Source organism: Hermetia illucens, chromosome 2 (genome assembly GCF_905115235.1).
Source record: "Hermetia illucens chromosome 2, iHerIll2.2.curated.20191125, whole genome shotgun sequence".
NCBI lineage: Eukaryota > Metazoa > Arthropoda > Insecta > Diptera > Stratiomyidae > Hermetia > Hermetia illucens.
The window spans coordinates 66,311,082-66,338,443 of record NC_051850.1 but is presented as its reverse complement, the minus strand read 5'-3'; the positions used below and the strand labels follow the sequence as shown (position 1 = coordinate 66,338,443).

The following is a 27,362-nucleotide window of genomic DNA, read 5'->3' as shown; positions in this document are numbered from 1 at the left end:
TAGGATGGATCCCTGTGCTGCCCCCGACGTGGCCTCCATACTTCTTTGACTGTCTAGTGTTTCATAGAGCAGGGAGCAGTTCCTCAGATAGTTCCTCAAAATCCGTAAGAGATAGTTCGGCACGTTGCAAGTATTGTCTATTGTGCCTAGAATGTCTTTCCATCTTACGGAATTAAAGGCGTTTCTGACGCCAAGCGTTACGAGGAGCACCACCCGTCGATTTCGGCGGCTATATGCCTCTGCTCGTTGAACGGCGTCCACGACTTGCATGACAGCATCAATTGTGGATCTCCCTGCTCTAAATTCAAACTGTCGAGTCTACTTCTGATGAGCTTTTCGAGTACTTTTCCAGTAGTGCCAAGCATACATAGTGGGCAGTATGAAGATGGCATTTCGGAGTCGCCTTTTCCTTTATGGATCAGCGCAAGCCTCGCCGCCTTCCAACGAGCAGGGAAAATGCCCTCTTTCAGGCAAGCGTTGAATGCGCCGAGCAGTAGGTCTGGCCGGTATTGGAATACCAGTTTGCATACCTCTGCTGGAATACCATGGGGTCCTGGCGCCTTCTTGCTTTTCATAGAGAGGACCGCCTGTTCCAACTCTTTTATAGAGGAAAGTGGACAATCCTCTGCGCTCTCCGCGCCGACGTCATCATCCCATACGGAGTGCGCAGGGAAGAGTGCCCTTACAATGCGGCCCATCTGCTCGGCCTTAACTGAACAGGGTTGCCGCAGAGCCCCGATTTTTTGGGTTACCAGTTTGTAACCGAGTCCCCACGGATCCCCATTCACCTCGTCGACCAGATCTTGCCAGCAGTGAGCTTTGCTCTTATTTATTGCACTGCGGAGTCTCCTTTTGGCTGATTTGTACGCCGTTATTATGGTACATGCCTCCTCCCGGTCGCCTAGACGTTGTGTTAAGCGGTGGAGCCTGTGACACTCCTTCCGGAGCTCTGCGATTTTCACTGTCTACCAATACATGGAAGGTTTGCCGCGCCTCGATGCCTTCCTGGGCATGGAATCTCCGCAGGCCGTCGTTATCGGATTCATAACTGAATTTACAACAGTGTCAGCTGCGGCGCCACCGCCACCAGCTCCAACGTGGCCCCACCTGTTCCCAGAGTTTCGACAAACTTCCCGGTGTTCACTTTCGTGACGTTCCATGCACAGAAAAATCGCCGGGGTGGCGTACACCGAGAGTTTGTATCCACCACTTCGTAAGCAATGTATTGGTGGTCACTTGCCGAGAAGTCTTCCAGAACTCGCCACCCGTCCACCAGCGACACAACTCGTGAGCGGTTGCACTCCGGTGCATATTGATTTGTAGGATGCGAATCATGTTGACCGTGTCCTAGCTCTTTCCAGTTGTGCTCTGAAAACTGGACACCGCCCCAATCCCGCAGTGTGCGCAACGCTCTCATCAGTCGTGCCACGGTCCCTGCATAGGACGCAGCTTTCCTTTCCATTGCAGGTGTGCGCTTTATGGTCTGCCTGACCGCATTTACCGCAGTTACGATCTTTGACTATTGTATCAGGGCACGAGGTGGGTCTTCGAATAGCGGTATGGAGGACCCTCAGGAGGTTAACTTTTCTCAAATTGAACGGGAGTACCGGTGTTACAATCAAGACGCTCGGAAGTGAAGCGAAGTTAGATAGTGGAACTCTGGAGAGCATTCATCTTGCGTTGTTGCGTTATTATACTTCGGGGAGCCTGTTAAATTAGCGCTTACAAATGCAAAGGTGGGCTCAGACATGTGATTGGGAAGCATGATCTTGGCGATTGTAACGATAAGTTGTGGGAGTTTGGTTTATTCTTGCAGTTTTCAGCGCCTCATCATCGGTGACACATTGTTCGAGCAAGCAAACCTACATGAATGTCTCTATCTTCTTTTTCTTTAACCTTTGTCCCCTTCATAAGCGGGGTCGGTTCGTCATGATCGGTTGTGCCACTTTTTCTATAAAAGACTTGATCTGGATTGAGTCGCGAAGCTTTCAAATCACTATCCAACATATCAAGCCGCCGTTGTTTCGGCCAGTCTTTTGGTCAAATCAATCTTAACAAGTGGATTCTCGTAGGCACGAATTACGTGACCATGCCATCAAAGACGTCTCTCGCAGTTTTTCCGCGATCGGTGCAACCCCATATCAATTGCGGATAACCCCATTTCGGATGTGATTAAAGCATGTTACGCCATTTTCGTCCCCATTACCACGAGGGGCCGTTCATTACAATAGAGGGCAACTGGGCGGATAACACTGCGATAAATTTTAGATTTGAGACCTTCGTTAATGCATCGATCACAGAGAACCTCAGTTGTTGAACGCCATTTCATTAAGATTGCACTAACGCATGAAACAATATCGCTGCGAAGTTCTTCATTGGTTGGTAGCATTAACCCGAGTTCCTACCTTACCCTATCACTGACAATGATAGTGCCTGCTTCAGGGGGATTGTTCGTTTTCAGTTTTATTCAGATTCAATCTGAGACCTTGTTGCATAAGGCGATCATTTCATTTGTAGACAAGTTGCTCGAGATCGATTGTGCTCAGGTAACAGTGATCATTTTCTTTGCTTCCCGGTTGGCATTTTTGTAAATTTGACAATTGGCTAGTGTTTTATCGTCGAGAAACTTATGGTAGAGGCTGTAGTGATATCATTCCAAACGATAAATTTAATTCATTAATAATACGAAACCCAAAAGACAACTTACCCGACCTCACACAAATTTTCAATTAAAGTTACGTAAACAATAGCAATCAGTCATTAACCGACCCATATTTCCTCATAAGTCACTAGAGTTCACTTTGTATCTACCGCCGAACAAAACACATGAAATAAGACCCACTTGAGTCACAACATGCCGTGCATACATCACCCATCTACATAGCTACATGACTATGCATAAGAAATGCATACAGGCATATGACCAGCACGACCCGTATGTTTCTAGATTTGTAAATTGAAAGAGAGAGAAAGTTATGACGTCACAATCATAGTAGAGAAATATTGTTATTTACAGACCCAATTGGTCAAGAAAATTGCAAGTAAGAAATTACAGGAATTTGATTGGTTAGAAAATGTAAGCGCATAGAAAATAAAGAATTTACATATGTTAGAATGTAAGTAAGAATTGTATAAAAGAACTAGAGCCCCCAGGCTTGACGAACTTGATTAGTTGCTTTCAATAAGGATAGATAATTGCTATACAATGATATCTATCCTAAGCTCTTCCTGTGTCGATTAGACCAACGGCAGACTGCTGCTAATTGTAGCTTCCGCAGATTATTGCGGAGTTAGGAATCCTCGAAAAAGGTTTTAAATTTTTAATAAAATTTATATTTCAAAAGTAACTTATATAGCTCTTCTTATTTCACTATCTGGATAATTTCACGATGTCGACTTCACTTTCCTACATTCTTTTCCATTGAACTTTGCCATTCTAAAGTCAATTATCTCGGATAATGAATCGCTTAGCCGAGGGTTGGCTAGGCCGCTTTCTAGATCGTGTCTTTACCTTTGCTCCACGATTCTTCCACATTCGTAATGGTTGATAATCGTCTAAGTGAGTTCAGTTCTTTTTTCAGCTGACGAAATCATCAACCATTTAAGACGCAGCGGGTCTGTGTGTTCCCCGCCGCTGTTTTATCGGTGGCTTGATTCGCAATCAATGGTCGATTTTGAGGTGCGATGGTATCATAGAGAACGATTTTACAATCAGTGACGGTGATAGACTGTCGGCGACTTATGAAGATATAGTCGATTTGCACACTAATGTAGGGAGATGAGACAATCGTTTAGTGAACCATGCAATCGCAAGTACAAGGTCTGCAAAATCAACTACACACTCGCCACCCTCACTGCTTCCTCCAAATCCTTTTCCTCCACGGTTTAGCTTTTCACCCACATGAACAGATTGCGCGCAGTGATGATATAATCATTAGCAGGTGCGTTATAGGCCTTTGCATCAAAAAGTTGTCAGAAGGTACATATGACTCTCGGCATCAGGTAGACCTGTCTGTAGTGTGTATGCGGTGAAGAAGTAATCGGTGAGTATGTGAACTGTTCTATGTCGCATCAACGAGTTTCTTATAGGGCGTAAATACAGCCAAATTGGTTAAATATGGAGGCGACCAATTACACCAAGTGGTTGATCAACTGATGCTCGAGGCAAAGAGGCATTATTTGTCCCATACATAAAAAGGGGGATATCACGCAGTGCAGCAATTTTAGAGATATCACTTTGCTGAGTACCATCTATAAGATATTTTCCGCTATCTTGGTAAGCCGTGCACTCAGAACATCATTCGCCCATACCAAAGAGGCTTCACTCCAGGCAAATCAACAACAAATCAGATTTTCTCTCTGCGGGAAGCGGTAGAAAAACTGCTGGAATATGACCATCAGTTGCACCATCTTTTCATTGACTTTAAAGTCACCTATAATAGTATCGCCTGGGTAAAACTTTACACAGCCATGAAAGAATTCGGTATTCCGGCGAAATTAATAAGACTGACTAGGCTAACCCTCACCAATGTGTGAAGCCAGATAAAAGCAGCAGGGTCAGTTTCGAGAACATAAACATCATCAATGGTCTAAGACAAGGGGATGCCCTATTATGCGCCCTCTTCAACCTGGCTTTGAAGAAAGTGATTCGGGATGCGGACGTAAATCCAGAAGGCACCATCCTCTTTAAATCCACCCAACTACTGGGCTACGCTGACGATATTGACATTATGGGAAGGACAAGCCAAGATGTACAGTTTACCTTTATCCAAATCGAGCAGGTGGGACGAAATCTCAGGCTTCACTTTAATAAAGGCAAGACGAAGTACATGGTGGCAACGTCAGCGCCAAAAACCAACCAACGAACAACATCGAACTGGTCAAACGGGAAGAATAAAGATAGGAGCCTACAACTTTGAGACCGTTGAAAATTTCTCCTATCTAAGGTCGGAAATCACTACCGATTACAGTTATGGCGATGAAATCCGCGCATGGTTTTTGGCTGCCAACAAAGCCTATTTCAGCTTACAAAAATTGTTCCGCTCGAAACGTGTAACCATAGGGTCAAAGTTCTTACTGTACAAGACTATGATTTTGCTAATCCTCATGTATTCCCCGGAAACCTGGGTTCTTAGCAAAAAAAAAAAAAAATTGCGAACTCTTGGCCGCGTTCGAGAGAAGAACCCTCCGAAGAACTTTTGGGGGGGGGGGGGGGATGTCTGGATTTCCTTATTAAGGCAGCATTAGACCGGATACCGGTTGTTGCGCCGTTGATGATGATGATTCGTTTGTTTCATACTAATAATTTCGACAGGACTGTCGGCTAAGGTGAACGCCTCAGAATGTCTGCAAGGCTTTATATTCAATAGTGCGGTTATTTTTTCCGATATCGAATGCGTTTATTCGGTCTGCGCCGGTACAAAGCATGTTGCCTCAAACCCTCCTCCTTTGCTTAGATTTGCGACCAGCATGCTATGTACGAGAAAGATTTTTAAAAAACCTCATCAGTTGTTATGAAAAATCTTTCGCGTTTGACTTGAAGTCACATTTTTATAGCTTCGGGGAAGCGCAAATTATTTAAGCGATTTACTTCAATTTTGAATCCGTTAGTCCGCATATACATTGCACAGAGACAACTTTGACCTATTATAACTTTGTTAATAACGGTGCGATTTCCACTAAACTTGGCAGGATCGTGTTTTATGTTGCAGCCTACATTGCCGCAATTTCGTGATTGTAGGATGAACATAATATATATATTAAATTTAATTACTAAAAATTATAGTAATATACTCTAATTAAAGTTATTTGAACAGGTATCGGTATGGAGGGTATTTCGTAGCCTAAGCGCTATATAGTGGCAGGCTCTTGATTTTTTCAGATTTTTCTTTTGCGGGATCCTAATTCCACATCCACATAATGGTGGACCCGAACAAATGAGGAGCAACTTACTCCCATGCTTTTTGGTCGCAACCTTGTCGTGTTTTCGCGATGATATAAAGGAGTGTTTTTCCACCTGTTGCCACTTTCGGTCACGCTGCTCCCAGGGCAGAGATGAGGCAGCGTTTGAATAGTTGCCTCTGCCCTGGACGAAACCGTTTGTCATTTTTGATTTTTTTGGATAATGGTTAGATTCACACAGTTGGATTGTTGCGCCAACGATTATTATTGTTCTTTGTGTCTTTCAATGTTCTTCTCATAGTAACAAAGGTAGAAGTCGCCATAACGCCGCAATTATTATTCCACGCCGACATCAAAATGTATCCATCATTGACTCAATAATAATTACTTGTGAAAAAAAAGAGATAAATAGAGTATAGTTGGAGTAATCCTACTATGCTAAATCATACCTGATCTCTCTTGGTGACAGGCCCCGCGACAGGTCGACCAAGAAAATGCATAGAATGTCCTTACAAACATGATGATCGGATTGAGTCACAAGCCTCGGAGAAATGCTAGGGCGTCCACCTCAGTCGACGCGGCAGGACGGCCCCGGTCCTCTCGAGAAATGGGCAAGGGTTCTTGACGCATGGACGGCGTCAGGACGTAAGCAAGTTAGTCCGCATACAACGAACAAAACAAATACGTGTCTGCACGCTAAGTGTTGGTACCCTAACTGGAAAGACCGAGGAACTCGCAAGAACCCTTCGGAAAAGGTGCATTGATATCTGCGCTCTGCAAGAAACCCGATGGTCTGGTGCCAAAAGCTGCGACATTGAACGCGAACGCGGTAAAAATGCCTACAAAATTCTCTATTTTGGTAACCCACACACTCAATATGGTGTTGGCATTGCCATCTCAGAGGGTTTCCGTGATACCATTAAAGAAGTCGAACGATTTGATGATAGGCTGATGAAGCTCACCATTATATCAGCTGATCGCACTATTCACTTCTTCAACGCGTATGCACCACAGACAGGTCGACCTGATGCCGAGAAAGATGCCTTCTGGCAACTTCTCGATGAAAAGACTTGTCACGTGCCTGCTGACGATTACATAATCATTGCCGGCGACCTTAATGGTCATGTGGGTGAAAAGGCAGACGGTAACAGATGCCATGGGGGAAAGGGGTTCGAAGCGCGCAATGAAGGTGGCGAGCGTATAATCGATTTTGCGGACACCCATGACCTTGTACTTATGAATACCTGGTTCATCAAACGATTGTCTCATCTTCCCACATTTTATAGTGGGAACAATAAAACGCGAATCGACTATATTCTCATAAGACGCCAACATTTTACCACTGTCACTGATTGCAAAGTCGTTCCCTATGAGACCATCGCACTTCAACATCGGCCGTTGGTTGCCGTCTTGCGAATTAAGCCACCGATAAAACAGCGTGAGGAACGCACTGGCCTGCCGCGCATTAAATGGTGGCGATTTGGTGAGAAGAAAGAAGAAACGGTCTCACTCATACGATTGCCAACCATTACGAATGTGGAAGAATCATGGAACCAAATGAAAGACACGATCCACAAAGCGGCCTCTGCAACCCTCGGGGTCACCAAGCCGGGTAAGTGGTACATCAACCGAGATACTTGGGTTTGGAATGATGATGTTGAAATGAAGATCCGTGAAAAGAAACGCCTCTACCACAAATTTCTCGACGATAAAACACATGCTAATTGGCAAATTTATAAGAATGCCAACCGGGAAGCAAAGAAAGCGGTCGCTGTCACCCGAGCGAACCATATCAAAAATCTTTACGATAAACTGGACACTCGGGATGGCGAGGGACATCTGTATCGACTTGCGAAAAGCCGTGATGAACGCGCACAGGATATCGAACACTTCTGTTGTGTTAATGATAAGAACGGTACTTTGTTTACCAACCGACGAGTCGCAACGGATAGATGGCGAGAATACTTCGAGCAGATTTCAACTGAAGAATTTGCTCATCCTCCACTTCCACAATCATTGCCGACATTTGGAGCAGTTCCACCAGTCAGCGCAACTAAAGTCGAGGAGGCAATAAAACAAATGAAATCGTGGATAGCAACTGGACCTGACGACATCGCATCTGAGCTCTGGAAAGCGAAGAGCTGGGACCCAACACTGTGGCTCAGTGAATTCTTTAACCGGGTTATTCAGGAAGGAAGAACACCATCTGACTGGCAAGAAAGTACCACTGTTCCAATATGGAAAAAGAAAGGTAGCCCAGCAGAATGATCAAATTACCGTCCGATCCGGTTACTTTCCCATACCATGAAGATTTTTGAACGCATTCTTGACAACCGTATTCGCGAAATCGTTGAAATAACCGTGAATCAAGCCGGATTTGTCAAGAACTGCGGAACTACTGACGCAATACATGCTGCGCGGTTACTCATGGAGAAACACCGTGAGAAGCATCGCCCTCTTCACATTGCCTTTCTGGATCTAGAGAAAGCGTTTGACCGTGTACCACACGAACTCATCTGGTATGCTTTACGATAACACTTAATACTAGAAGAACTCGTGCGCTGGATTCAATTGCTCTACCACGATCTGAAAGTAAAGTTCGAAGTATGACAGGTGTATCAAAACCGCCTCGTGTCTCTGTTGGTGTTCATCAAGGAAGCGCCCTCTCACCACTCCTCTTTGTTCTTGTTATGGACACCGTCACACGGGATATCCAACGTCCAGCGCCCTACACACTGCTTTATGCAGATGATGTTTTCCTAGCATCTGATAGCAAAAATGATTTCGAGCAACTTGTTCAAAAATGGAATGGTCGCCTCATGCAACACGGTCTCAGATTGAATTTAAACAAAACTGAATTTTTGACGACCGATCCCCATGAAACAGGCACAATCACTGTCAGCGGCAGTGATCTGCCCAGAACTGAGCGATTTAAATACCTCGGGTCAACGCTATCAACCAATGGAGAACTCCGTTATGAAATTGCTTCACGCATTAACGCAACCTGGATGAAGTGGCGTTCCACAACTGGTGTCCTTTGTGATCGACGTATCAACGAACGTCTCAAATCTAAAATTTACCGCAATGTCGTCCGTCCAGTCGCTCTCTATGGTTCTGAGTGTTGGCCGACCATAAAAGACAATGAACGGCGTCTTGCGGTAATGGAGACGAAGATGCTTCGTTGGACTAGTGGCGTCACACGTTTAGATCACATCCGAAATGAGGATATCCGCGATCGTTATGAGGTTGCACCGATCGTGGAAAAGTTGCGAGAGAGGCGTCTTCGATGGTATGGTTACGCAATTCGTGCAAACGAGAATTCACTTGCCAAGATTGGTCTGAACATCGAAGTCGATGGTAACTGACCAAAAGACAGACCTAAGCAACGGTGGCTTGATACGCTGGATGGGGATTTGAAAGCCTCGAGATTGCACCCAGATCAGGCCTTCGATAGAGCCAAATGGCGAATCCGATCACGTCGAGCCGACCTCGCTTGTGAACGGGACAAAGGCTGAAGAAAAAGAAGATTGATTCAATAATTCAACCACGAGTTCTTAATCAACCAATCCTTTAATAATTCCATACCCATCACCGAAGACAGCGCGGTCTAATATGTCTAAATCATTTTTGCGATTTGGTTCATAACAGATTCTGTACCAATAGAAACTGAACGCCTTCTGAGACGCATCGATTGCAGTCAGATTAATCAGTAAAACAAATAAGCAAAGCACAATTAAAATTCTGAGGATTGATTCACGTCTTCGGAGCAATCTATCGTTAGTCCGTGAGGCAGCAAAGCCGAGCAAACGTTAGAATCCTATTAGGACCTCCTGGGATGAAACACAGTAGCGGTCAGCAGTCACCTATCGACGCAGGCGTTAAGTTAGACGTGTTCCGAAATTATTGATGCAGTGAACTCCAGATGTGGATGATTTCATCGACCTTTTCAACAGTTTTCGATTTAACGAGATTGTTGGTCGCCCCCAAAGCTTCAATTTGTGCAGAACCTGATGAGAAAAAAATTGTTACGTCCTTTTGCATGTATGAGGAGCCGGTATTCCAAGTTGTTTGTATCTGTTGTAGGTTAAGTTCTTCACATTTTCTAATAATATTAAACTTCGAGTGTGAAGCGTATGAGGTTGACTATTGTCAATACAGCGCTTTCCATCAAAAGTTTTATTTAAAACGCTTTCTAAAAAAAATAGAGGGCACTGGAATTTTTAACTGTGTACACACTGAACTATCACGCACTCATCGCTCCTCACATAGGGAAACACAAAACCTTTTAATACCTGAATATATTGGGAAAGGTAGGGGTGTTAAAACAGAAAAAAAGGAGAGAATATTACGTACTATTACTACTAGAAAAGGGCGAATGAAGGACTGCAACTGTCGCAAAGCTGCGGTCACTACACTATACTTTACGGGGTGGGATGGAAATGGGTTTTAGGAACACTTGCTACTTATTAGTTATAATTTTTCTCTGGAATTACATCTGGTGCAGGAATGGGGGGGGGGGGGGGGGGAGGTGTTTAAAACCAAACAAGAAAAAACTATTACATATTTTATTACATTGCAAATGCGCAATAGATCTAATAAGGCACAATAAATTAATCAGGTAAAATACGCATTTTGCTTTTTAATTTAACTTAAATTAAAATTAAGCTTTGGAACGAATTTGAATAAAATCTTCTTCTTCTGAAACCCAGAAGATCAAGAAGTCGAGCTAGGAAGTGCGAAATAACCGGCTGCCAAGAATTCCTTGACAATTTGCTTCAGCCGCTCATGATAAAGGGGAGTGAGGCTTGAATCGATTTTGATCTCATCTGGATTTGTCTGATTTTCAGCGATTCTATCTAAATCTGGAATGTTGTCAATATCAAAAGTGATGGCTGGTAGCAGCCACATGGCAATGGCAAGCCCATAGAGCGCAAAGGATTTGTATTGGTCCAAAAGAGTTTCGTAACTGAACTTCGTTTTGATTAGTTTAGCCATGTCCGCATGTTCTGCGCCGAATATTTTATCTGTGTGATCATGTAGGAATTTACAATATGCAGCAATTATTGACTCGATCGAATTTTCAGGATTTTCTCTATCTGTGCTTGTATAAACGAAGTGCATTATATCGAAAACAGGTGAGGCGTAGCGCATGGTCTGCAAATCTAGAATTTTCACTTGCGTTTCTTCTTCCGATATATCCCTAAACATGAGGTTATTAGTTCTGACTTCACCGTGACTAACCACGTTAAGGAAATCATCTTTGGTAAGTACGTATCCTTGAATCTTATCGAAAAGGTCCGGCGCCATTTCCTGTATTGCACTAATTGCTTCTGTAAGAGTGCCGTCTGTGTTTGATTGTCGTAGACTAACTAACGCCTGGCGGATGGCTGAGGCTAAAATGCCTTTAAAAAAGTCGCGTCCTTCGGGACAGTAAACAATCTCTTCGAGGCCCTCGCGCATTTCATCGAATCCTCTGGGGTCGGTTAGCTTTACATATATAGATGTTGCATGCATCCGTGCTATTTCCTTTGGGAGAAAGGGATAAAAACAAATGATATAGTGGAAAGGGAAACAATAAATGGTGTGTAATATAAATTCTTAGAAAAAGTAAATGCATCGTTTTAAGCGTACCTTCATAACAGCTGCGATATCTTTCACATTGAGTGGGCTCATCCGACATCTCAAAACATAACCGGCATCCAAAAGGTCCTCTAAAATAATAAACTCATCTTCTGAGTCCCGACCACAGTAGTAACATTCTGGGAAGATTGTGTGTTCCATGTGCTGGTTAAGGATAGGCACCACGTATTGGTATGCCTTTATTTCATGGCAGAAAGCGACATCACATCTATAGAGCTCTCGTCTCGAAAGGTTGGGAACTTGCCTCTTGACAATGAGAGATTTTTCGAAAACTAAATGTTAAGAAAAATATCCTTTTAATAAACAATAACTTATTTAACTGATCAATATATATATTCATAAATGAATGCGAAGGCAAAAAAACTGCTGGAAAGCTTACGAAACTTACACAGTCAATAGTAGACAAAATTGGGAAAATGTTTTTATTTTTCTGGCTGAGTTAGGAAAGAGGTTAATTTCAAGAGGGGATTGCACTCCCAACACGAAAAGCAAAAAAAACCATGAAGGATGGCTGATAAAAGGACGAAATATAAAATTAGTCGTTATGAGCTAGATTTGGTGACAATGTATAATAACTTCAAAATAATTTGTCTGTTGGGTACGGTCGTATCGTGCGGATGATATAAATATATAAATGCTGCCGAGTCGTGTCAGTTGCAATGTAAGACAAATGTAGGTGATCACATGTAAAGTAAGCTGAACTAAGAATTTTTACTAGTTTCAGCAATCCGAGAAACAATTACGTAATGTGTCGATAAAAATAACTCAAACAGAGGTCATTTACACAAAAAAAAAGCCGGTGGTGGGGTGCTTCAGGTATGATATGTGTTTTGACTTTCCTTTTTTTGCTAGGATTTTTACAAAGTATTATACAAGATCCGTGGGCTGTTGGCGGGAATATTAGGGAGTTAAAATTTCCATATGCTGATCTAAGGAAGCGTTCCTGCATGATTATTTCAAAAATATCCAGGCTTTTTTGTTTGAGGGTAATTGTGATTGTAACAACACAACAGTTAAATGAACCACAACAAAAATTAACAGGGGAAACAAACCCACGACTAACATACGCTCGAAAAACCCACTAACGACGTACTGCTACGTGATCAGAAAAGCAAAAAGAAATAGCTTTAGGAATTTCTGTAAAGGGATTGAACAAACAAGGATAGGGCAACATCTGTCGATTTGAAAAAACAAGATTGGGAATTTGCCGAGAGGAGAACAAGGTTCATCTGCTTTTTATTATTAATTTCCTGGTGTCCTATCCCATAATAAAATTCTGTTTCGACATACCAAAAACAGACAGAAGACCAAGAAAATGCATCCAATGTCATTAAAAACAAAATGATTGGAATGAGTCACAAACTTCGGAGAAATGCTAGGGCGTACATCTTAGTCGACGTGGCAGGAAGGATCGCGGTCACACAGACAAGGGTTCTTTGCGCATCGACGGCGTCAGGACTAAGTAAGTTATTCCTAGCGAAACAAATACGTGTCTGCACTTTGAATATTGGCACCCTAACTGGAAGGACCGCGGAACTCGCAAGAGCCCTTCAGAAAAGACGCATTGATATTTGCGCTTTACAAGAAACCCGATAGTCTGGTGCCAAAAGCTGCGACATAGAACGTGATCGTGGTAAAAATGGCTATAAACTTCTCTATTTTATTAACTCACACACTCAATACGGTGTTGGCATTGCTACCTCAGAGGTTTTCTTGATGTCATTAAAGAAGTCGAACGATTTGATGACCGACTGATGAAGCTCATTATTATGTCAGCCGATTGTACTATTCGCTTCTCCACCGCGTACGCACCATAGACAGGTCGACCTGATGCCGAGCAAGATGCCTTCTGCCAACTTCTCAATGAAAAGACTTGTCACGTGCCTGCTGACGATTACATAATCATTGCCGGCGACCTTAAGGGTCATGTGGGTGAAAAGGCAGACGGTAACAGGTGCCATGGGGGGAAGGGGTTCGGAGCGCGCAATGAGGAGCGTATAATAATAATATTGTTGGGGCAACAATCCAATTGGATCAGGGCCTTGAAGTGTGATAGAGCACTTCATTCAAGACCGTAACGGTACACAACAGGATAACAGTACCCTATAGAAGGCAATGTGGTCAACATTGCGCTCGCCCGAGATTATTACCCTGATTTTACTCAGATACTCATTCAAAGCTGAGTCGACTGGTATCCGACGTCAAATCACGATACAAATCCCACTGCCACTAGTGAGAATTGAACCGCGACCTTCCCTATGACAGCCTTGTGCTCTAACCACTCAGCTATCCGGACATCTTGTGAATCAAGCTACGAATAAACTAGCGCGAGGAAGACATTCGCTCGCCACGCATTAAATTGTGGCGATTTCGTGAGATGAAAAAGGAATAATCTCACTTACGCGCCGTTCCCAGTCATGGCGAATGTCGAAGAATAATAGAACCAAGTTAAAGATGCGATCCAGAAAACGGTCTACGTAACCCTCGGGGTCACCAAACCAGGCAAGCTGTTCATTAACTGAGACTCTTGGCTTTGGAATAACTCTCTTCAAATGAATGTCCATGGGAAGAAATGCCTCTACCACAAGTTTCTCGACAATAAAACGCTGGTCACCTGAGCGGTTCATTACAAAAATCTTTACGATAAACTGGACAGGACAGGACGGGATGGCGAGAGAGACCTGTATCTACTTCTGATAAGCTGACACCAACGCACACAGGATATGGAACACTTCTGTTTCGTTAATGGCAAAAACGGTACGTTGCTTGCCGACTGACGAGCCGCGATGGACAGATGGCCACAATATTTTGAGCCCACAATCATTGCCGATCATCATCATCATCATCAACGGCGCAACAACCGCTATCCCATCTAGGCCTGCTTTAATAAGGAACTCCATACATCCCGGTTTTGCGCCGAGGTCCACCAATTCGATATCCTCAAAAGCTGTTTGGCGTCCTGGCCTACGCCATCACTCCATCTTAGGCAGGGTCCCTTATAGACTTTCCGGGCTGGATCATCCTCATCCATACGGATTAAGTGACCCGCCCACCGTAACCTATTAAGCCGGATTTTATCCACAACCGGATGGTCATGATATAGCTCATAAATTTCGTCATTGTGTAGGCTACGGAATCGTCCATCCTCATGTAGGGGGCCGAAAATTCTTCGGAGGATTCATTGCCGATATTTGGAGCAATTAGACCTATCAGTGCAACTGAAGTAGACGACGGAATAAAACGAATGGAATCGGGGAAAGCCACAGGGCCTGACGACATCGTATGTGAGCACTGGAAAGTGAAGAGCTGGGACCCAACACTCATCATCATCATCAACAGCACAACGATTGGTATCCGGTCTAGGGTTGCCTTAATAAGGAACTCCACACATCCCGGTTTTGCGCCGAGGTCCACCAATTCGATATCCCTAAAATCTGTCTGGCGTCCTGACCTACGTCATCGCTCCATCTCAGGCAGGGTCTGCCTCGTCTTCTTTTTCTACCATAGATATTGCCCTTATAGACTTTCCGGGCTGGATCATCCTCATCCATACGGATTAAGTGACCCGCCCTCCGTAACCTATTCAGCCGGATTTTATCCACAATCGGACGGTCATGGTATCGCTCACAGATTTCGTCATTGTGTAGGCTACGGAATCGTCCATCCTCATGTAGGGGGCCAAAAATTCTTCGGAGGATTCTTCTCTCGAACGCGGCCAAGAGTTCGCAATTTTTCTTGCTAAGAACCCAAGTTTCCGAGGAATACATGAGGACTGGCAAGATCAGGTCTTGTACAGTAAGAGCTTTGACCCTATGGTGGGACGTTTCGAGCGGAACAGTTTTTTTTTGGAACCCAACACTGTGGTTCGTTAATCGCGTTATTGTAGAACATCATCTGACCGGCAAGAAAATACCACATTCCAGGTAGTTCAGCATGTTAGAATTACCGTGCTACTTTCCCATACCATGAAGATTTTTGAACGCACTTTTGACAACCGTAACGTGAAATCCTTGAAATAACCTTGATTCACGGTTATTGGGTCTGTAAAGAATGGCGGAACTACTGACGCAATGCACACTGCGCGGTTATTTATGGAGGAACATCGTAAGAAACATTGCCCTCTTTACATTCGATTTCTGGATCTATAGAGAGCGTTTGACGGCGTGGCTCTAGAACAACACCTAGTGCCAGAAGAACTCGTGCGTTAGGCTAAATGACTCTACCACGATTGGAAAAGTAAAGTTCTAATTGTGGTGAGTGTATCAAAACCGCTTCGTGTCTCTATCAGTGTTCATCAGGGAAGCTCCCCCCTTACCACTCGTCTGTGTTCTAGTTATGGACACTATCGCACAGAACATCTAACGTCGAATGCATATCAACGAACGTTTCAAATTTACAGCAATATTGTTCGGCCTGCCGCCCTCTATAGTTCTGAGGGTTGGCAGATTATAAACAACAATGAACGGCGTTTTGCGGTAATGGAGGCAAAGATGTTGTGTTGGACTAGTGGTGTAACACGCTTTGACACGCTTGGGTTTGTACCGATCGTGGAAAAATTAAGAGAGAGTCGACTTCAATGGTATGGTCATGTAATTCACGTTAACGAGAATTCACTCGCCAAGATTGGTCGGAGTAGTACGCAGGGTACGAATGCGGATAGTTCCCACCAAGTGCTACAGGTGTTTGGACTATGGACGTATGTCAGCAACTCACACGAGACCGGAAGGAAGACACCATGCTGCAGATACGGCCACGTAGATCGACATGAGAAGGCCTGCAATGAAAGTGAAAGTTGCGTTCTCTGTAGGGATCGTGGTGCGTCTGGTGAGATCGTCGCCCATACGCACAACCGTGTCCAATTTTCCATGATCCGCATTTTACAAATTAATATGCACCGGAGTGCAACTGCCTACCAGTTGCTAGCGCAGTTCGCTGCGGAGTTAAATGTGGATCTAGTGCTAATCAGCGAGCAATACCGAAACAGGGACCCAGCTTCATGACATCTCGACTTATCGAGTGCCGATGCCATCTAAGTTCGGGACGACGGCCGACTTCGTTTTCTTGCCCAAGGCCGAGGGAATGGCTTTGACAGGATTCGGTGTTTAGGGATAACGTTTTTAGCATCTACCTGACGTCGAATAAGATGATGCCGGGCAGTCGGCGCGGGCTTGATGCTCTGGAGGACGCCGTTTCGGACGCAGAAGGGCAAATCCTGGTAGGCGGTGATTGTAATGCTACGGCCCTTGAATGGGGCATGCCTCAGCCAGACTGGAGAGGGAAAGAGATTCTAGAAATGACGGCGAGAAAGGGGCTGGTAGTTTTAAACAACGGATCCAGGCCAAGGTTTTGGCGCTCAGGCTGCGGCGGAAGTATCCCTGACATCACGTTTGCTTCGGAATTTGGCGAGTCCTGGAAGGCGTGTACCAACCCGACGCCACCACCCGAATTTTAATGGTGAATAGCACTACTTATTTGAGGAAAATTGGTTCCTGGAGAGGGCACTCTATCTTTTACTGGTACAGATAAAAATGGTATCGAATCTGGAATTAGATGATTGAGGGAGTGGGGAATTGTGATGTTTTTGGGGAGGTTAAGCTTTTTGATATTATTCACGAAAACGCTATAGAATACTCATTCCGTCGAATAATTTTCCTCAAACAAGTAGTGCTATCCACCATTAAAATTTGTCCCATAGTAAACGGGACACACTGTATAGTAAATAGTAAAAAATAATTAATAATTATATGAAATATTGAGGGAGAAAAAATGTTTAATTTTTTTTTCTTATGATTTTCTTTATCGTTTTTTTATTTTTAATATATTAGTTGTGGTCCGCTAATATACTTGGTACTCTGGTACCTAGCACGTAATACATGCTTATATTATGTGAGAATATCCTCTTTCGTGTAAAAATGACATTCAAAGTCTTGAATTTGCTCAGAAGCGACAACTTTGATCTATTATAACTCTGTTAGTAATACTGCGATTTCTACCAAACTTGATATCATAGGATCATGCTCTATTGTATAGCCTATATTATTGGAAAATTTTGATTCTAGGATGAACTTAAGGGGGGTTTTGCAGTCAACTACTAAACATTATAGCAACATACATTTATTAAATTTATTTGAATAGATATCAGTATGAAGGGTATTTCGGAGCCTAGGCGCTATATTATGGCAGCATCTTAATTATTTCAAATTTTTCGATTGATTAGCATTTCATTTCATACCCCACTTGACTATAAGTGGTGAGAAAAAACTTTGCACACCTCTTTTGCATATACGAGGACCCTTCCCTTAAAGTCGACGTAGAATGATGTGTATGCGTGAGTTTTCCCAGTTTCCATCTTTCCACCAAATTTGGTGTTAATCCTTATAACCGTTTCCGAGACAGACAGATAGAAAGTGAACCGATTTTAATAAGATTTTGTTTTACAAAATTTAACGTGATAGAATTTTTTCAATCACCGGCTCTCGTAACTAGGAGCTAGTATAATAAGAAAATCGTTGTTGTATTATAGTATAAAACAAAAGTTCAAATCTGTACCATAAACCAGTGTAGTCATAGGCAGATGTCAGCGGTGCTGCGAAATATAAACGCGATAAAAATGATTATGCGTGTAATCTCTTCTGCTTTGGTACCGCTTGGAATCCATATGGTGTCGGCATCGCCATTTTTGATAGATTTTGTGATGCTAAAGAAGTTTAGCGATTTAATGGACGGTTGATGAAGTTCATATTACCTCAGTTGACCGTGCGTTTCATTTCCATACCGCGTATGCACCAAATATAGGCTGAACCAAGAAGACTAAATACAAGAGATTAGTCTCCAGACGCATTAGTACAAGTTCTATGGTGCATCGTCAACCATCTTCAGTACGTGCGCAAGAAAAAATCCGCGCAAAAGGTCAGGTGTTAGTGTCGTGCATGTGATCCAGTGCAATGGTGTGCAAATACGTGCTTGTGAGCACAGCGATTTATGGCTTTACCACATGGGTTGGGGAAACACTCACAAGAAGATCATCTAGGCACACCAATACATGAACCACAGGGTTTACCAGTCAGTAAGCCACTTCGTTCCTATTTCATGAATACGCAATGACATTTCCCCAAAGTACTTGATTTGATCTTCCTCTATGTAGTCTTCATGGGTTGGTCCTATCACGAGGAAACTATGTTAACGGACGCAAAGACTTGTTAAGGCCACGCGTTGAATTCAGCTTGTCAATTACGCCGGGGGAAACACTCACAAGAAGATCATCTAGGCACACCAATACATGAACCACAGGGTTTACCAGTCAGTAAGCCACTTCGTTCCTATTTCATGAATACGCAATGACATTTCCCCAAAGTACTTGATTTGATCTTCCTCTATGTAGTCTTCATGGGTTGGTCCTATCACGAGGAAACTATGTTAACGGACGCAAAGACTTGTTAAGGCCACGCGTTGAATTCAGCTTGTCAATTACGCCGAAAGGGCACGCAGTACACCCGGCCGCCAGTTGAATTGAAAGCATGATCCACTTCTCATTGGGGAATGTATTGGCATTTGGACGTCCGGGACCATTGAGCGTGGACACTGACAGAGATACTGTGGAACAGGCAAGCTAAGAAGATTATATTATATATTGTATATAAGAAGTACGGAATGTCATTTTGTAACTTTGACCCATGTGATTAATATATTGGTGTGTCGGTGCGCCAATGGGGCTTAGATGGTTTTCTTCTGTGTTTCCCCATCTCATGTGATGAGCCATAAATAGTTGCAGTGTCACCTGCCTTATATGCGGGATATTTCTCTCGCAAATTACCGTCACGGTCGAAGATGAGCAATGATTTTTTCTCTCATAAAATTTCGGAGAATGCACTGCGAACTGAATCCCTGTATACAGTCTACTTGTGGTAAGCCAAGCGGCATTATTAGTTTAACTCTGGTCTTAGAAGCGTTGATAAAAAATGGTTCTCAGCGATGAACGTACCCATAAATAACAGTCCAAACTGACAGGCAGGTCGCATTCCACCTCCGTTCCTACCGCCGATCAACTGCAGACTGTTCAGGCGTAGCTGACAGGCCTAGCTGATCATGGATGATGATGGCTATATTGTCATTGCGTGTGATTTTAATGACCAAATCACCGAAAAGGAGATAACAACAGGTGCCATGAGGATGAAGGTTTTTTTTACATGCATTGAATCAGTTGTTAATTTTGTCCACCCTCATGAACTTTATTTTTCAATACATGGATCGGTTACAAGGCCTGTTAAGCGATATCTAAATGAAGGTCCGTGAGAAGAAATACCATGACTTTCTGATCAATTGCTAATTTGATAATAATGCCAATGGAGCAAGATCTTTGCGATAAACTCATTTGGGATGGGGGGAGATATCTGTATAGACGAATGTCGATACAGTGCCCACAAAATATTGAATAAGAACCGTACTTTGTTTATCTTACGACGGGTCTTGATGGGTAGTTGTTGAGGATATTTCAAGCAAGTTTCCTTACACTTGTTAGCGTCACAGAAGTTCAAGGGACGATCAAATGAATTAAATCAGGGAAAGCAACAGGACATGGCGACATCGCAATTGAGATTTAGGAAAGGAAGAGCTGCAGTCCCAACAACCTGACTCAGTAAATACTTCAATCGCGCTATTGAGGGTTAATTGTTCTCCCGCGATTCGAAGAGTAAAGTGAAACAGAAATGTGGGAGATATATATAATATGTTATCAAAACCGCTCTTCCCACTTTTCTTTATTTTTGTTACAGACTCTGTACGCGAGACATCCTACAGTCATGTAACGAGAGAGAACAAGAATTCGCCAACATTGACCTGAGCATAGACCAAAAGGTCGATTGAAGGTACGATTGTTTAATACGCTATCCAAAGGAACAAACGGAGAAAATGAGCTAGCGTGCATTATTTTAGGGATGATATTCGATGGTGGTCAAAGGGTAGTATGGGCCCCAGGGCGAAACGTGGATTGGTACCCACGATGGAGTATAAAACCTGGGAAATGCCTGCTGAACCAACACCAACATCTCTAGTACCAAACCCTATCTCCACCTCCACGTGGTGACCGCTGGGAGCTCTTTGTTAACGAAAAGCTGCAGACGGAGAAGGATGAAGGGGAGTCTCCCGCGCCTAAAAACGGGACAAATTGTACCAACTGGTCCTCCACGTTGGGGGTTGGGTAGTGCTGACAACCCTACACAGAAAACAACTTGTTACGAAGCCGCAACAGGAGCCTCGGACTGGACGGATTCTACAACGACGAACCCGGCAGCGACAACAGAATAACGATTTGCGCATTTTCTTATGGAACGTGCGCTCCCTGTATAGAGATGAAGCTGATAAGCAGCTAGCCGATACCCTGTCCCAATATAGGGCTGATGTAACAGCGTTACAGGAGATGCGTTGGACAGGGACGGTTTCCTGGAGAAGAGCCGCTACACCATATATTATAGTGGCCATCCAGTAAACCATGTGCCCGGAGTAGGTTTCTTAGTCAGCCAAAAAATGAAACCTGCTGTTATCGGCTTTGAAAACATAAGCGAACGGCTATGCACTCTGCGCTTGCGAGTCAAGTTTAGAAATATAAGTCTCATAAGCTTTCATGCCCCTATAGAGGAGACTGCAGAGTCGGAGAAGGATACCTTCTACGAGGCAGTAGAACAAACTCTCGAAGCCTGTCCCAGATATGATATCAAAATCATACTTGGGAATTTTAACAGCCAAGTAGGGACGGAGACCGTATTCAGGCGATATGTCGGCTCCCATAGCTTACACGAAAATACAAATGATAACGGACTTCGGATTATTCAATTAGCAGTGTCACACGAAATGGTTGTTGGAATTACCTGGTTTGCGCGGAAAGCGGTTCACAAACATATATGGGCCTCTCCAGACGGGACCACTTTCAACCAAATTGACCACGTGTTGATCGAACGCCGCCACCTCTCTGCCTTGCTGAATGTGAGAACATATAGGGGGGCCAATATCGACTTGGATCACTATCTCGTTGGCATGGTGCTCCGAGCTCGAATAACAACATCACCTTGAATCCCCTCTGACAATCAGGTGAGAGTGAATACTGAAGCCATTCACAACACAGCCCTCCGCGACACCTATAAGAGGGAAATGGATGCCGCAATAACTGCAGTCAACAGAGGACCTGGAGATGAAGCATCAACAAATGATCTTCACAACCACCTGAAAAACGTTATCATTGATACGGCCACAAAGATACTTGGCCCCAGCCGTAAAAGGAGTGGGAACGGCTGGTTTGACGATGAATGTAAGGTAGCAACGGAACGGAAGAATGCCGTATATCGAATAATGTTGCATTCTCAAAGAACGCGGGCACGCGCAGAGACCTATCACGAACTCTAGCGAGCGGAGAAGTGACTTCACAGACGGAAAAAGGAAGCCTGGGAGGACCAGTAGGTCTGTGAACTCGGAAAGTACAAGGAGCAACCGCACCAGGCGCGGAAGTTTTACCAACAAGTCAGCAGGATGAAGCCTTGTACACCTCGATGCTCATCTTGCCGAGACAAAGAAGGAAATCTGATTTCCGATAGAATGGGCATGTTGGAGCGATGGGTTGAGTACTTTGATGAGTTACTGAACAACCAGAACATCGGTGAGTTGGAGGTCCCGCCAATTGAAGACGACGGACAAATACTGCCACTACCAAGTTTAGGAAAAGCAGTCCGTGCAATTCATCGGCTAAAAAACCATAAGTCGCCAGAAGCCGATGGAATTACAGTCGAATTGGTTAAATATGGAGGCGACCAATTACACCAAGTGGTTCATCAACTTGTGCTCAAAGTATGGGACAGCGAATCAATGCCTGACGATTAGTAACGAGGCATTATCTGTCTCATACATAAAAAGGGAAATATCACACAGTGCAGCAATTATAGAGGTATCACGTTGCTGAGTACCATCTATAAGATATTCACCGCTATCTTGCTAGGTCGGATAGCCCCATACGCCCAGAACATCGTTGTCCCATACCATAGAGGCTTCACTCCAGGCAAATCAGCAACAGATCAGATTTTCTCTGTGCGGCAAGCGAGGCAAAAACTGTTGGAATATGGACATCAGTTGCACCATCTATTCATCGACTTTAAAGCCGCCTATGATAGCAAAGCCAGGGTAAAACTGTACACTCCCATGAGAGAATTCGGTATCCCGACGAAATTAATAAGACTGACTAGGCTGACCCTGACCAATGTGCGAGGCCAGATAAAAGCAGCAGGATCACTCTCAAGACCATTCGACATCAACAACGGTCTACGACAAGGGGATGCCCTATCATGCGTCCTCTTTAACCTGGCCCTCGAGAAAGTGATCCGTGATGGTGAGGTAAATGCAAAAGGTACGATCCTCTTTGAGTCCATGCAACCACTGGCCTATGCTGACGATATCAACATCATGGGAAGAACCACCCGAGACGTGCAAACTGTCTTCATCCAAATCGAGCAGGCGGCGCGAGATCTTAGGGTGCACATCAATGAAGGCAAAACAAAATATATGGTGGCAACGTCAGCACCGAAGACGAACCACTGGTGAAACAGGTAGAATAAGGATAGGAGAATACAACTTTGAGACCGTTGACAATTTCTCCTATCTAGAGTCGAAAATCACAACCGATAACAGCTACGATGATGAAATTGCGCACGGTTGTTGTCAGCCAACAAAGCCTATTTCAGCTTACAAAAACTGTTCCGCTCATAGGGTCAACGCTCTTACTGTACAAGACTATGATCTTGCCAGTCCTTATGAATTCCTCGGGAATTCGGGGTCGTAGCAAGAAGAATTGCGAACTCTTGGCCGCGTTCGAGAGAAGAATCCTCCGAAGAAGGATGGACGATTCCATAGCCTACACAATGACGAAATCTATGAGCGATACCATGACCGTCCGGTTGTGGATAAAATCCGGCTCAATAGGTTACGGTGGGCGGGTCACTTAATCCGTATGGATGAGGATGATCCCACCCGGAAAGCCTATAAGGGCAATATTTATGGTAGAAAAAGAAGACGAGGCAGACCCTGCCTGAGATGGAGGGATGGCGTAGGTCAGGACGCCAGACAGATTTTAGGGATATCGAATTGGTGGACCTCGGCGCAAAACCGGGATGTCTGGAGTTCCTTATTAAGGCAGGCCTAGACCGGATACCGGTTGTTGCATGGGACATTCAGTGAACATATAGACTTACCTGGATATAAGCGAGTGGACTTAATTTAGCAATGTTTATAGTGGTAACAGCGGTAGAACAAATAAACCGGTTATTACAATAATTTAATCAAAGCAAGGCGGTAGCAACTAGAATGGCACGAATTAGGTGAGAACTAACAGGAATAGTTTGAGATTGGACCAAATCTGGGAAGCAATTTTAGGACAGCAGTTCCGCCTTGAGAATGTAAACGCGTGTTGGGGGGGGTTTAGCTCACACGAGTCGCAGAGTTGAGGCCATACAGTGATTCTAAATGTTTTTAACATTTCATGCGCCTGGCTCGCAGTTTCCAGATCATATCTCAATAACAATATTGCCTTTAGTACAATTTATAAAGTAAGGGCTACCTACATCGCTACAGGGAAGCGCCTTTGGTTTTGTTTTTTTTGTAAAAGCCTCAGAAGTTTGCCAACTTACTTCTTGCTGTTCTGGTTGCCCAAAGAATAGATTATCTTTTGAACACATATTAGAATACGGATTGCGCACAACGCCCACCATGTTGCCTTAAGAAAGCTTCAACTCGACTGCGTTGAGCTGTCCGTTGAGAATCTTCTGATATTGTTTGCTCACTCGTGGTATGGTATATGGTATGTAAACATTTGTGATCACGTAATTCTATGAGGTAAATAAAGGAAGTGTGCATTGCGATAAGAGGACTACAGCATATCGCATCGAAAGTACAGCATGCACTTGCATTGAGCACCTCAAATCACCTTCATCGTTCTCCTTCACTCCTTCGACGACAACTCTCTTTATGACGGACATGTAATTGTCACCCTTACTGCTGCCAGCCGAGCATTGGATGCTGTTTAGTTCAGTGCACATGCCAATGTCTTTCAGGATCTCCTCGATCTCCTCTATTTTCTCCTGGAATTTATCGTCATCTTGTTCCGCCATTGTTTATCACAGTTAAATTTTATACACCGGTATAAAGTACTATAGTACGCGCTTAAAAGGACTATTTACAACTTAAAGATCGTTTTTTGGCTATTACAGGAACATTTAAACTTAACAAACGGACAAGGATTGGGAATAGAAACTTGGAACCCGGACAACAAAACTCGCGCCCCGTTCCGGCGTCGAAAGCTACAAACTATAATTAAGCTGTGTCCGTGGGGAGGCGATTGCACAATTAAACTAAGCAATACTAGCGGGCGAGCGGTGCATCACTGAATGCATACTTTCTAGCGAGTTTGAGTGGAAGTTTTGAGTGCATTCTATGTGGAGGAGCATGTGCAGTGCAGACGAATGCACTGTGTAATTGCAAGTTACTAGGAATTATACGATATTCACGTGGGTGTCGGTACAGTTCTAACCCATTCATTTTCATACATACATATATGTAAGCGTGCTAAGTCCAATCTGCTGCTTGTGGTTGAGCTTGCCAATAACTACAACACAGGACACGGCAGTTACTTTTGTTGAGCGACTGGAAATACTCAAATGGCAATCAAATGTCGCGCTTAAATACAATAATATCAAACCATATTTGCATACGGAATATTTAACTAAATCTTACATAATTGTACGGTTTATTGAATTGGGTGTATTCAGAGTGCTTATACTCTATTGTATGTGCACGGTATCTACTAAATTAATGATGAAGTTTGAGAAGTGATATTTTTTCGAATCCGCAGGATAAGACGAAAATCGCACTAATGGAGGGTCTTCAATTTAAAAACGTGCCGACATTGGGTGTAAAAAGTTTCAAGTGAGACTGGAACTTATTCGTGGTTGATCCAAAACAAAATTCTGAATTGATGCTAAATTCGTTATTAATGTGTACAACTGCATTCAGCAAGATTTTACATATATTGACTCGTACTTAGTTCTTTGAACAAAAGTAATTGATATTTGAGACATATGTAGGTGAATTAATCCAATCTCGAGACGTCGGAATTGAAGATTCCCATGTCATTGGTTGTTTCGAGACTTTCTTGACAAAGTTTTGGATATATTTTATTACCCTAAAGTGGTGGCCAAATGGTACATGCTAAACCGTGAAAATGTAGTATTTATCCTCGGAATACTTTAAGAGCAGGTTTTGGGGGGATTTGGGTTCTCTCTTAAAACTTCTCCATTTTTGTCAAACCGAGAGGTTTATTGTCATAAGGTAAGATTTTGTGCTCACTATGAGATTTAAAGGCTTTGGATTAGTAGAATAAATACCTCAATTGGCGGTTATACGCACCTGATCAGAGGGATTGGAATAGAAATCAAGTCTTCTTTTACCCCCACCTTACCTTTACGAGAGATATGGCAATCCAGGGGGACTTAGTTATAAACCGGGCACCGGGCACCCAATTGTGGCACTGCATGGAGTAGCTGGCAAATACAGTTCCTTTTATGAAAAATAAGAAGGCGCTAGGATACGACGATGTCCCGCTAGAGATACATATACAAACTCAATAAAAACTATTGTATGCATAGGAAAATATTTATTTATTTTTTATAATGTAGGTACATGTCTAAAGTTTTTATTTACATTGTTTTAAAGATCAAATCTGTTAGGTGACGTCCCCCATTCTCCATAAATTGCGTAAACCGATTTCTGGCGTTTGTCATGACTCTTGTTAGCATAGCAGGTGTTATGTTGGCAATTTCTTCTTGGATGTTGGTCTTCAAATCTTGTAGGGTTCTTGGACGGTTCACATAAACACGGGATTTCAAAAAACCCCATAGAAAAAAATCACAAGGGGACATATTGGGAGAGCGTCCCGGCCATTCCAAATCGCCTCTAATTGAGATAAGGCGCTCTGGAAAGTGTTCCCTCAAAACAGCCATCGATGCTCTTGAAGTGTGTGCTGTTGCACCGTCTTGTTGGAACCAAGTGTCCCCCAAATCCAAATTTTCTAGCCGTGGGAAAAAAAATTCTGTTCACATACCGGTCCGAATTCACTGTCACTGTAACCTCATTTTCTTCAAAAAACCAGGGAACAATAATTCCAGCTGAGGAAATTGCACACCACACTGTGACTTTAGGTGAATGCAAAGGCTTTTGATGCAATTGTCGAGGGTTGGTGGCAGCCCAGTAGCGCATGTTTTGTTTGTTAACCGACCCACACAAATGAAAATGGGCTTCATTGCTAAAAAAAAACAATAGCACCCTCGGGAACGACATCAAGAAGAAGCTCGCACGCGTTCATCCGAGAATTGAAGTCACGTTCTGAAAGTTCCTGCACTATCGCCATCTTATAGGGATGAAACTGAAGATCATCACGAAGAATTCTTCTCACAGAACGATCGGATAGTTCAAGGGCAGATGCGTGTTTGCGCGCAGAACGCCGTGGCGATCGCAACATTGACGCTCTCACTGCTTTAATGTTCTCAGGTGATCTAACGGGCCGAGGGACTCCAGTTCTTCCTTTTGTCGCACTTGCAGTTTGTCTGAATGTAGTGACCCATGTAACATGTGATTTGCGGTCTGGGACGGGAGCCAACGGGGCTAAATTAAAGCGATTCCGAAATGCACGCAGTGTTGCAATAACCGAACATCCACTTGAAAAGTAAACCTCAACGCATGATGGCGACTGAACCGTGTCGGGACAAAACTTTACAGTATCCCCTCTTGAAGAA

General features: G+C 43.6%; 1 protein-coding gene across 1 annotated transcript; it reads right to left on the bottom strand.

The window, feature by feature from the left end:
* Positions 1-10,452: 10,452 nt before the first annotated feature.
* On the bottom strand, positions 10,453-24,967 carry LOC119650128. The gene is made up of 3 exons (XM_038052657.1): positions 24,500-24,967; positions 11,533-11,813; positions 10,453-11,427 (listed from the first exon to the last, which is right to left on the bottom strand). Exons 1-3 carry the CDS (start codon positions 24,681-24,683, stop codon positions 10,615-10,617), a joined length of 1,278 nt encoding a protein of 425 aa, XP_037908585.1. The 5' UTR covers positions 24,684-24,967; the 3' UTR covers positions 10,453-10,614.
* Positions 24,968-27,362: the final 2,395 nt, after the last annotated feature.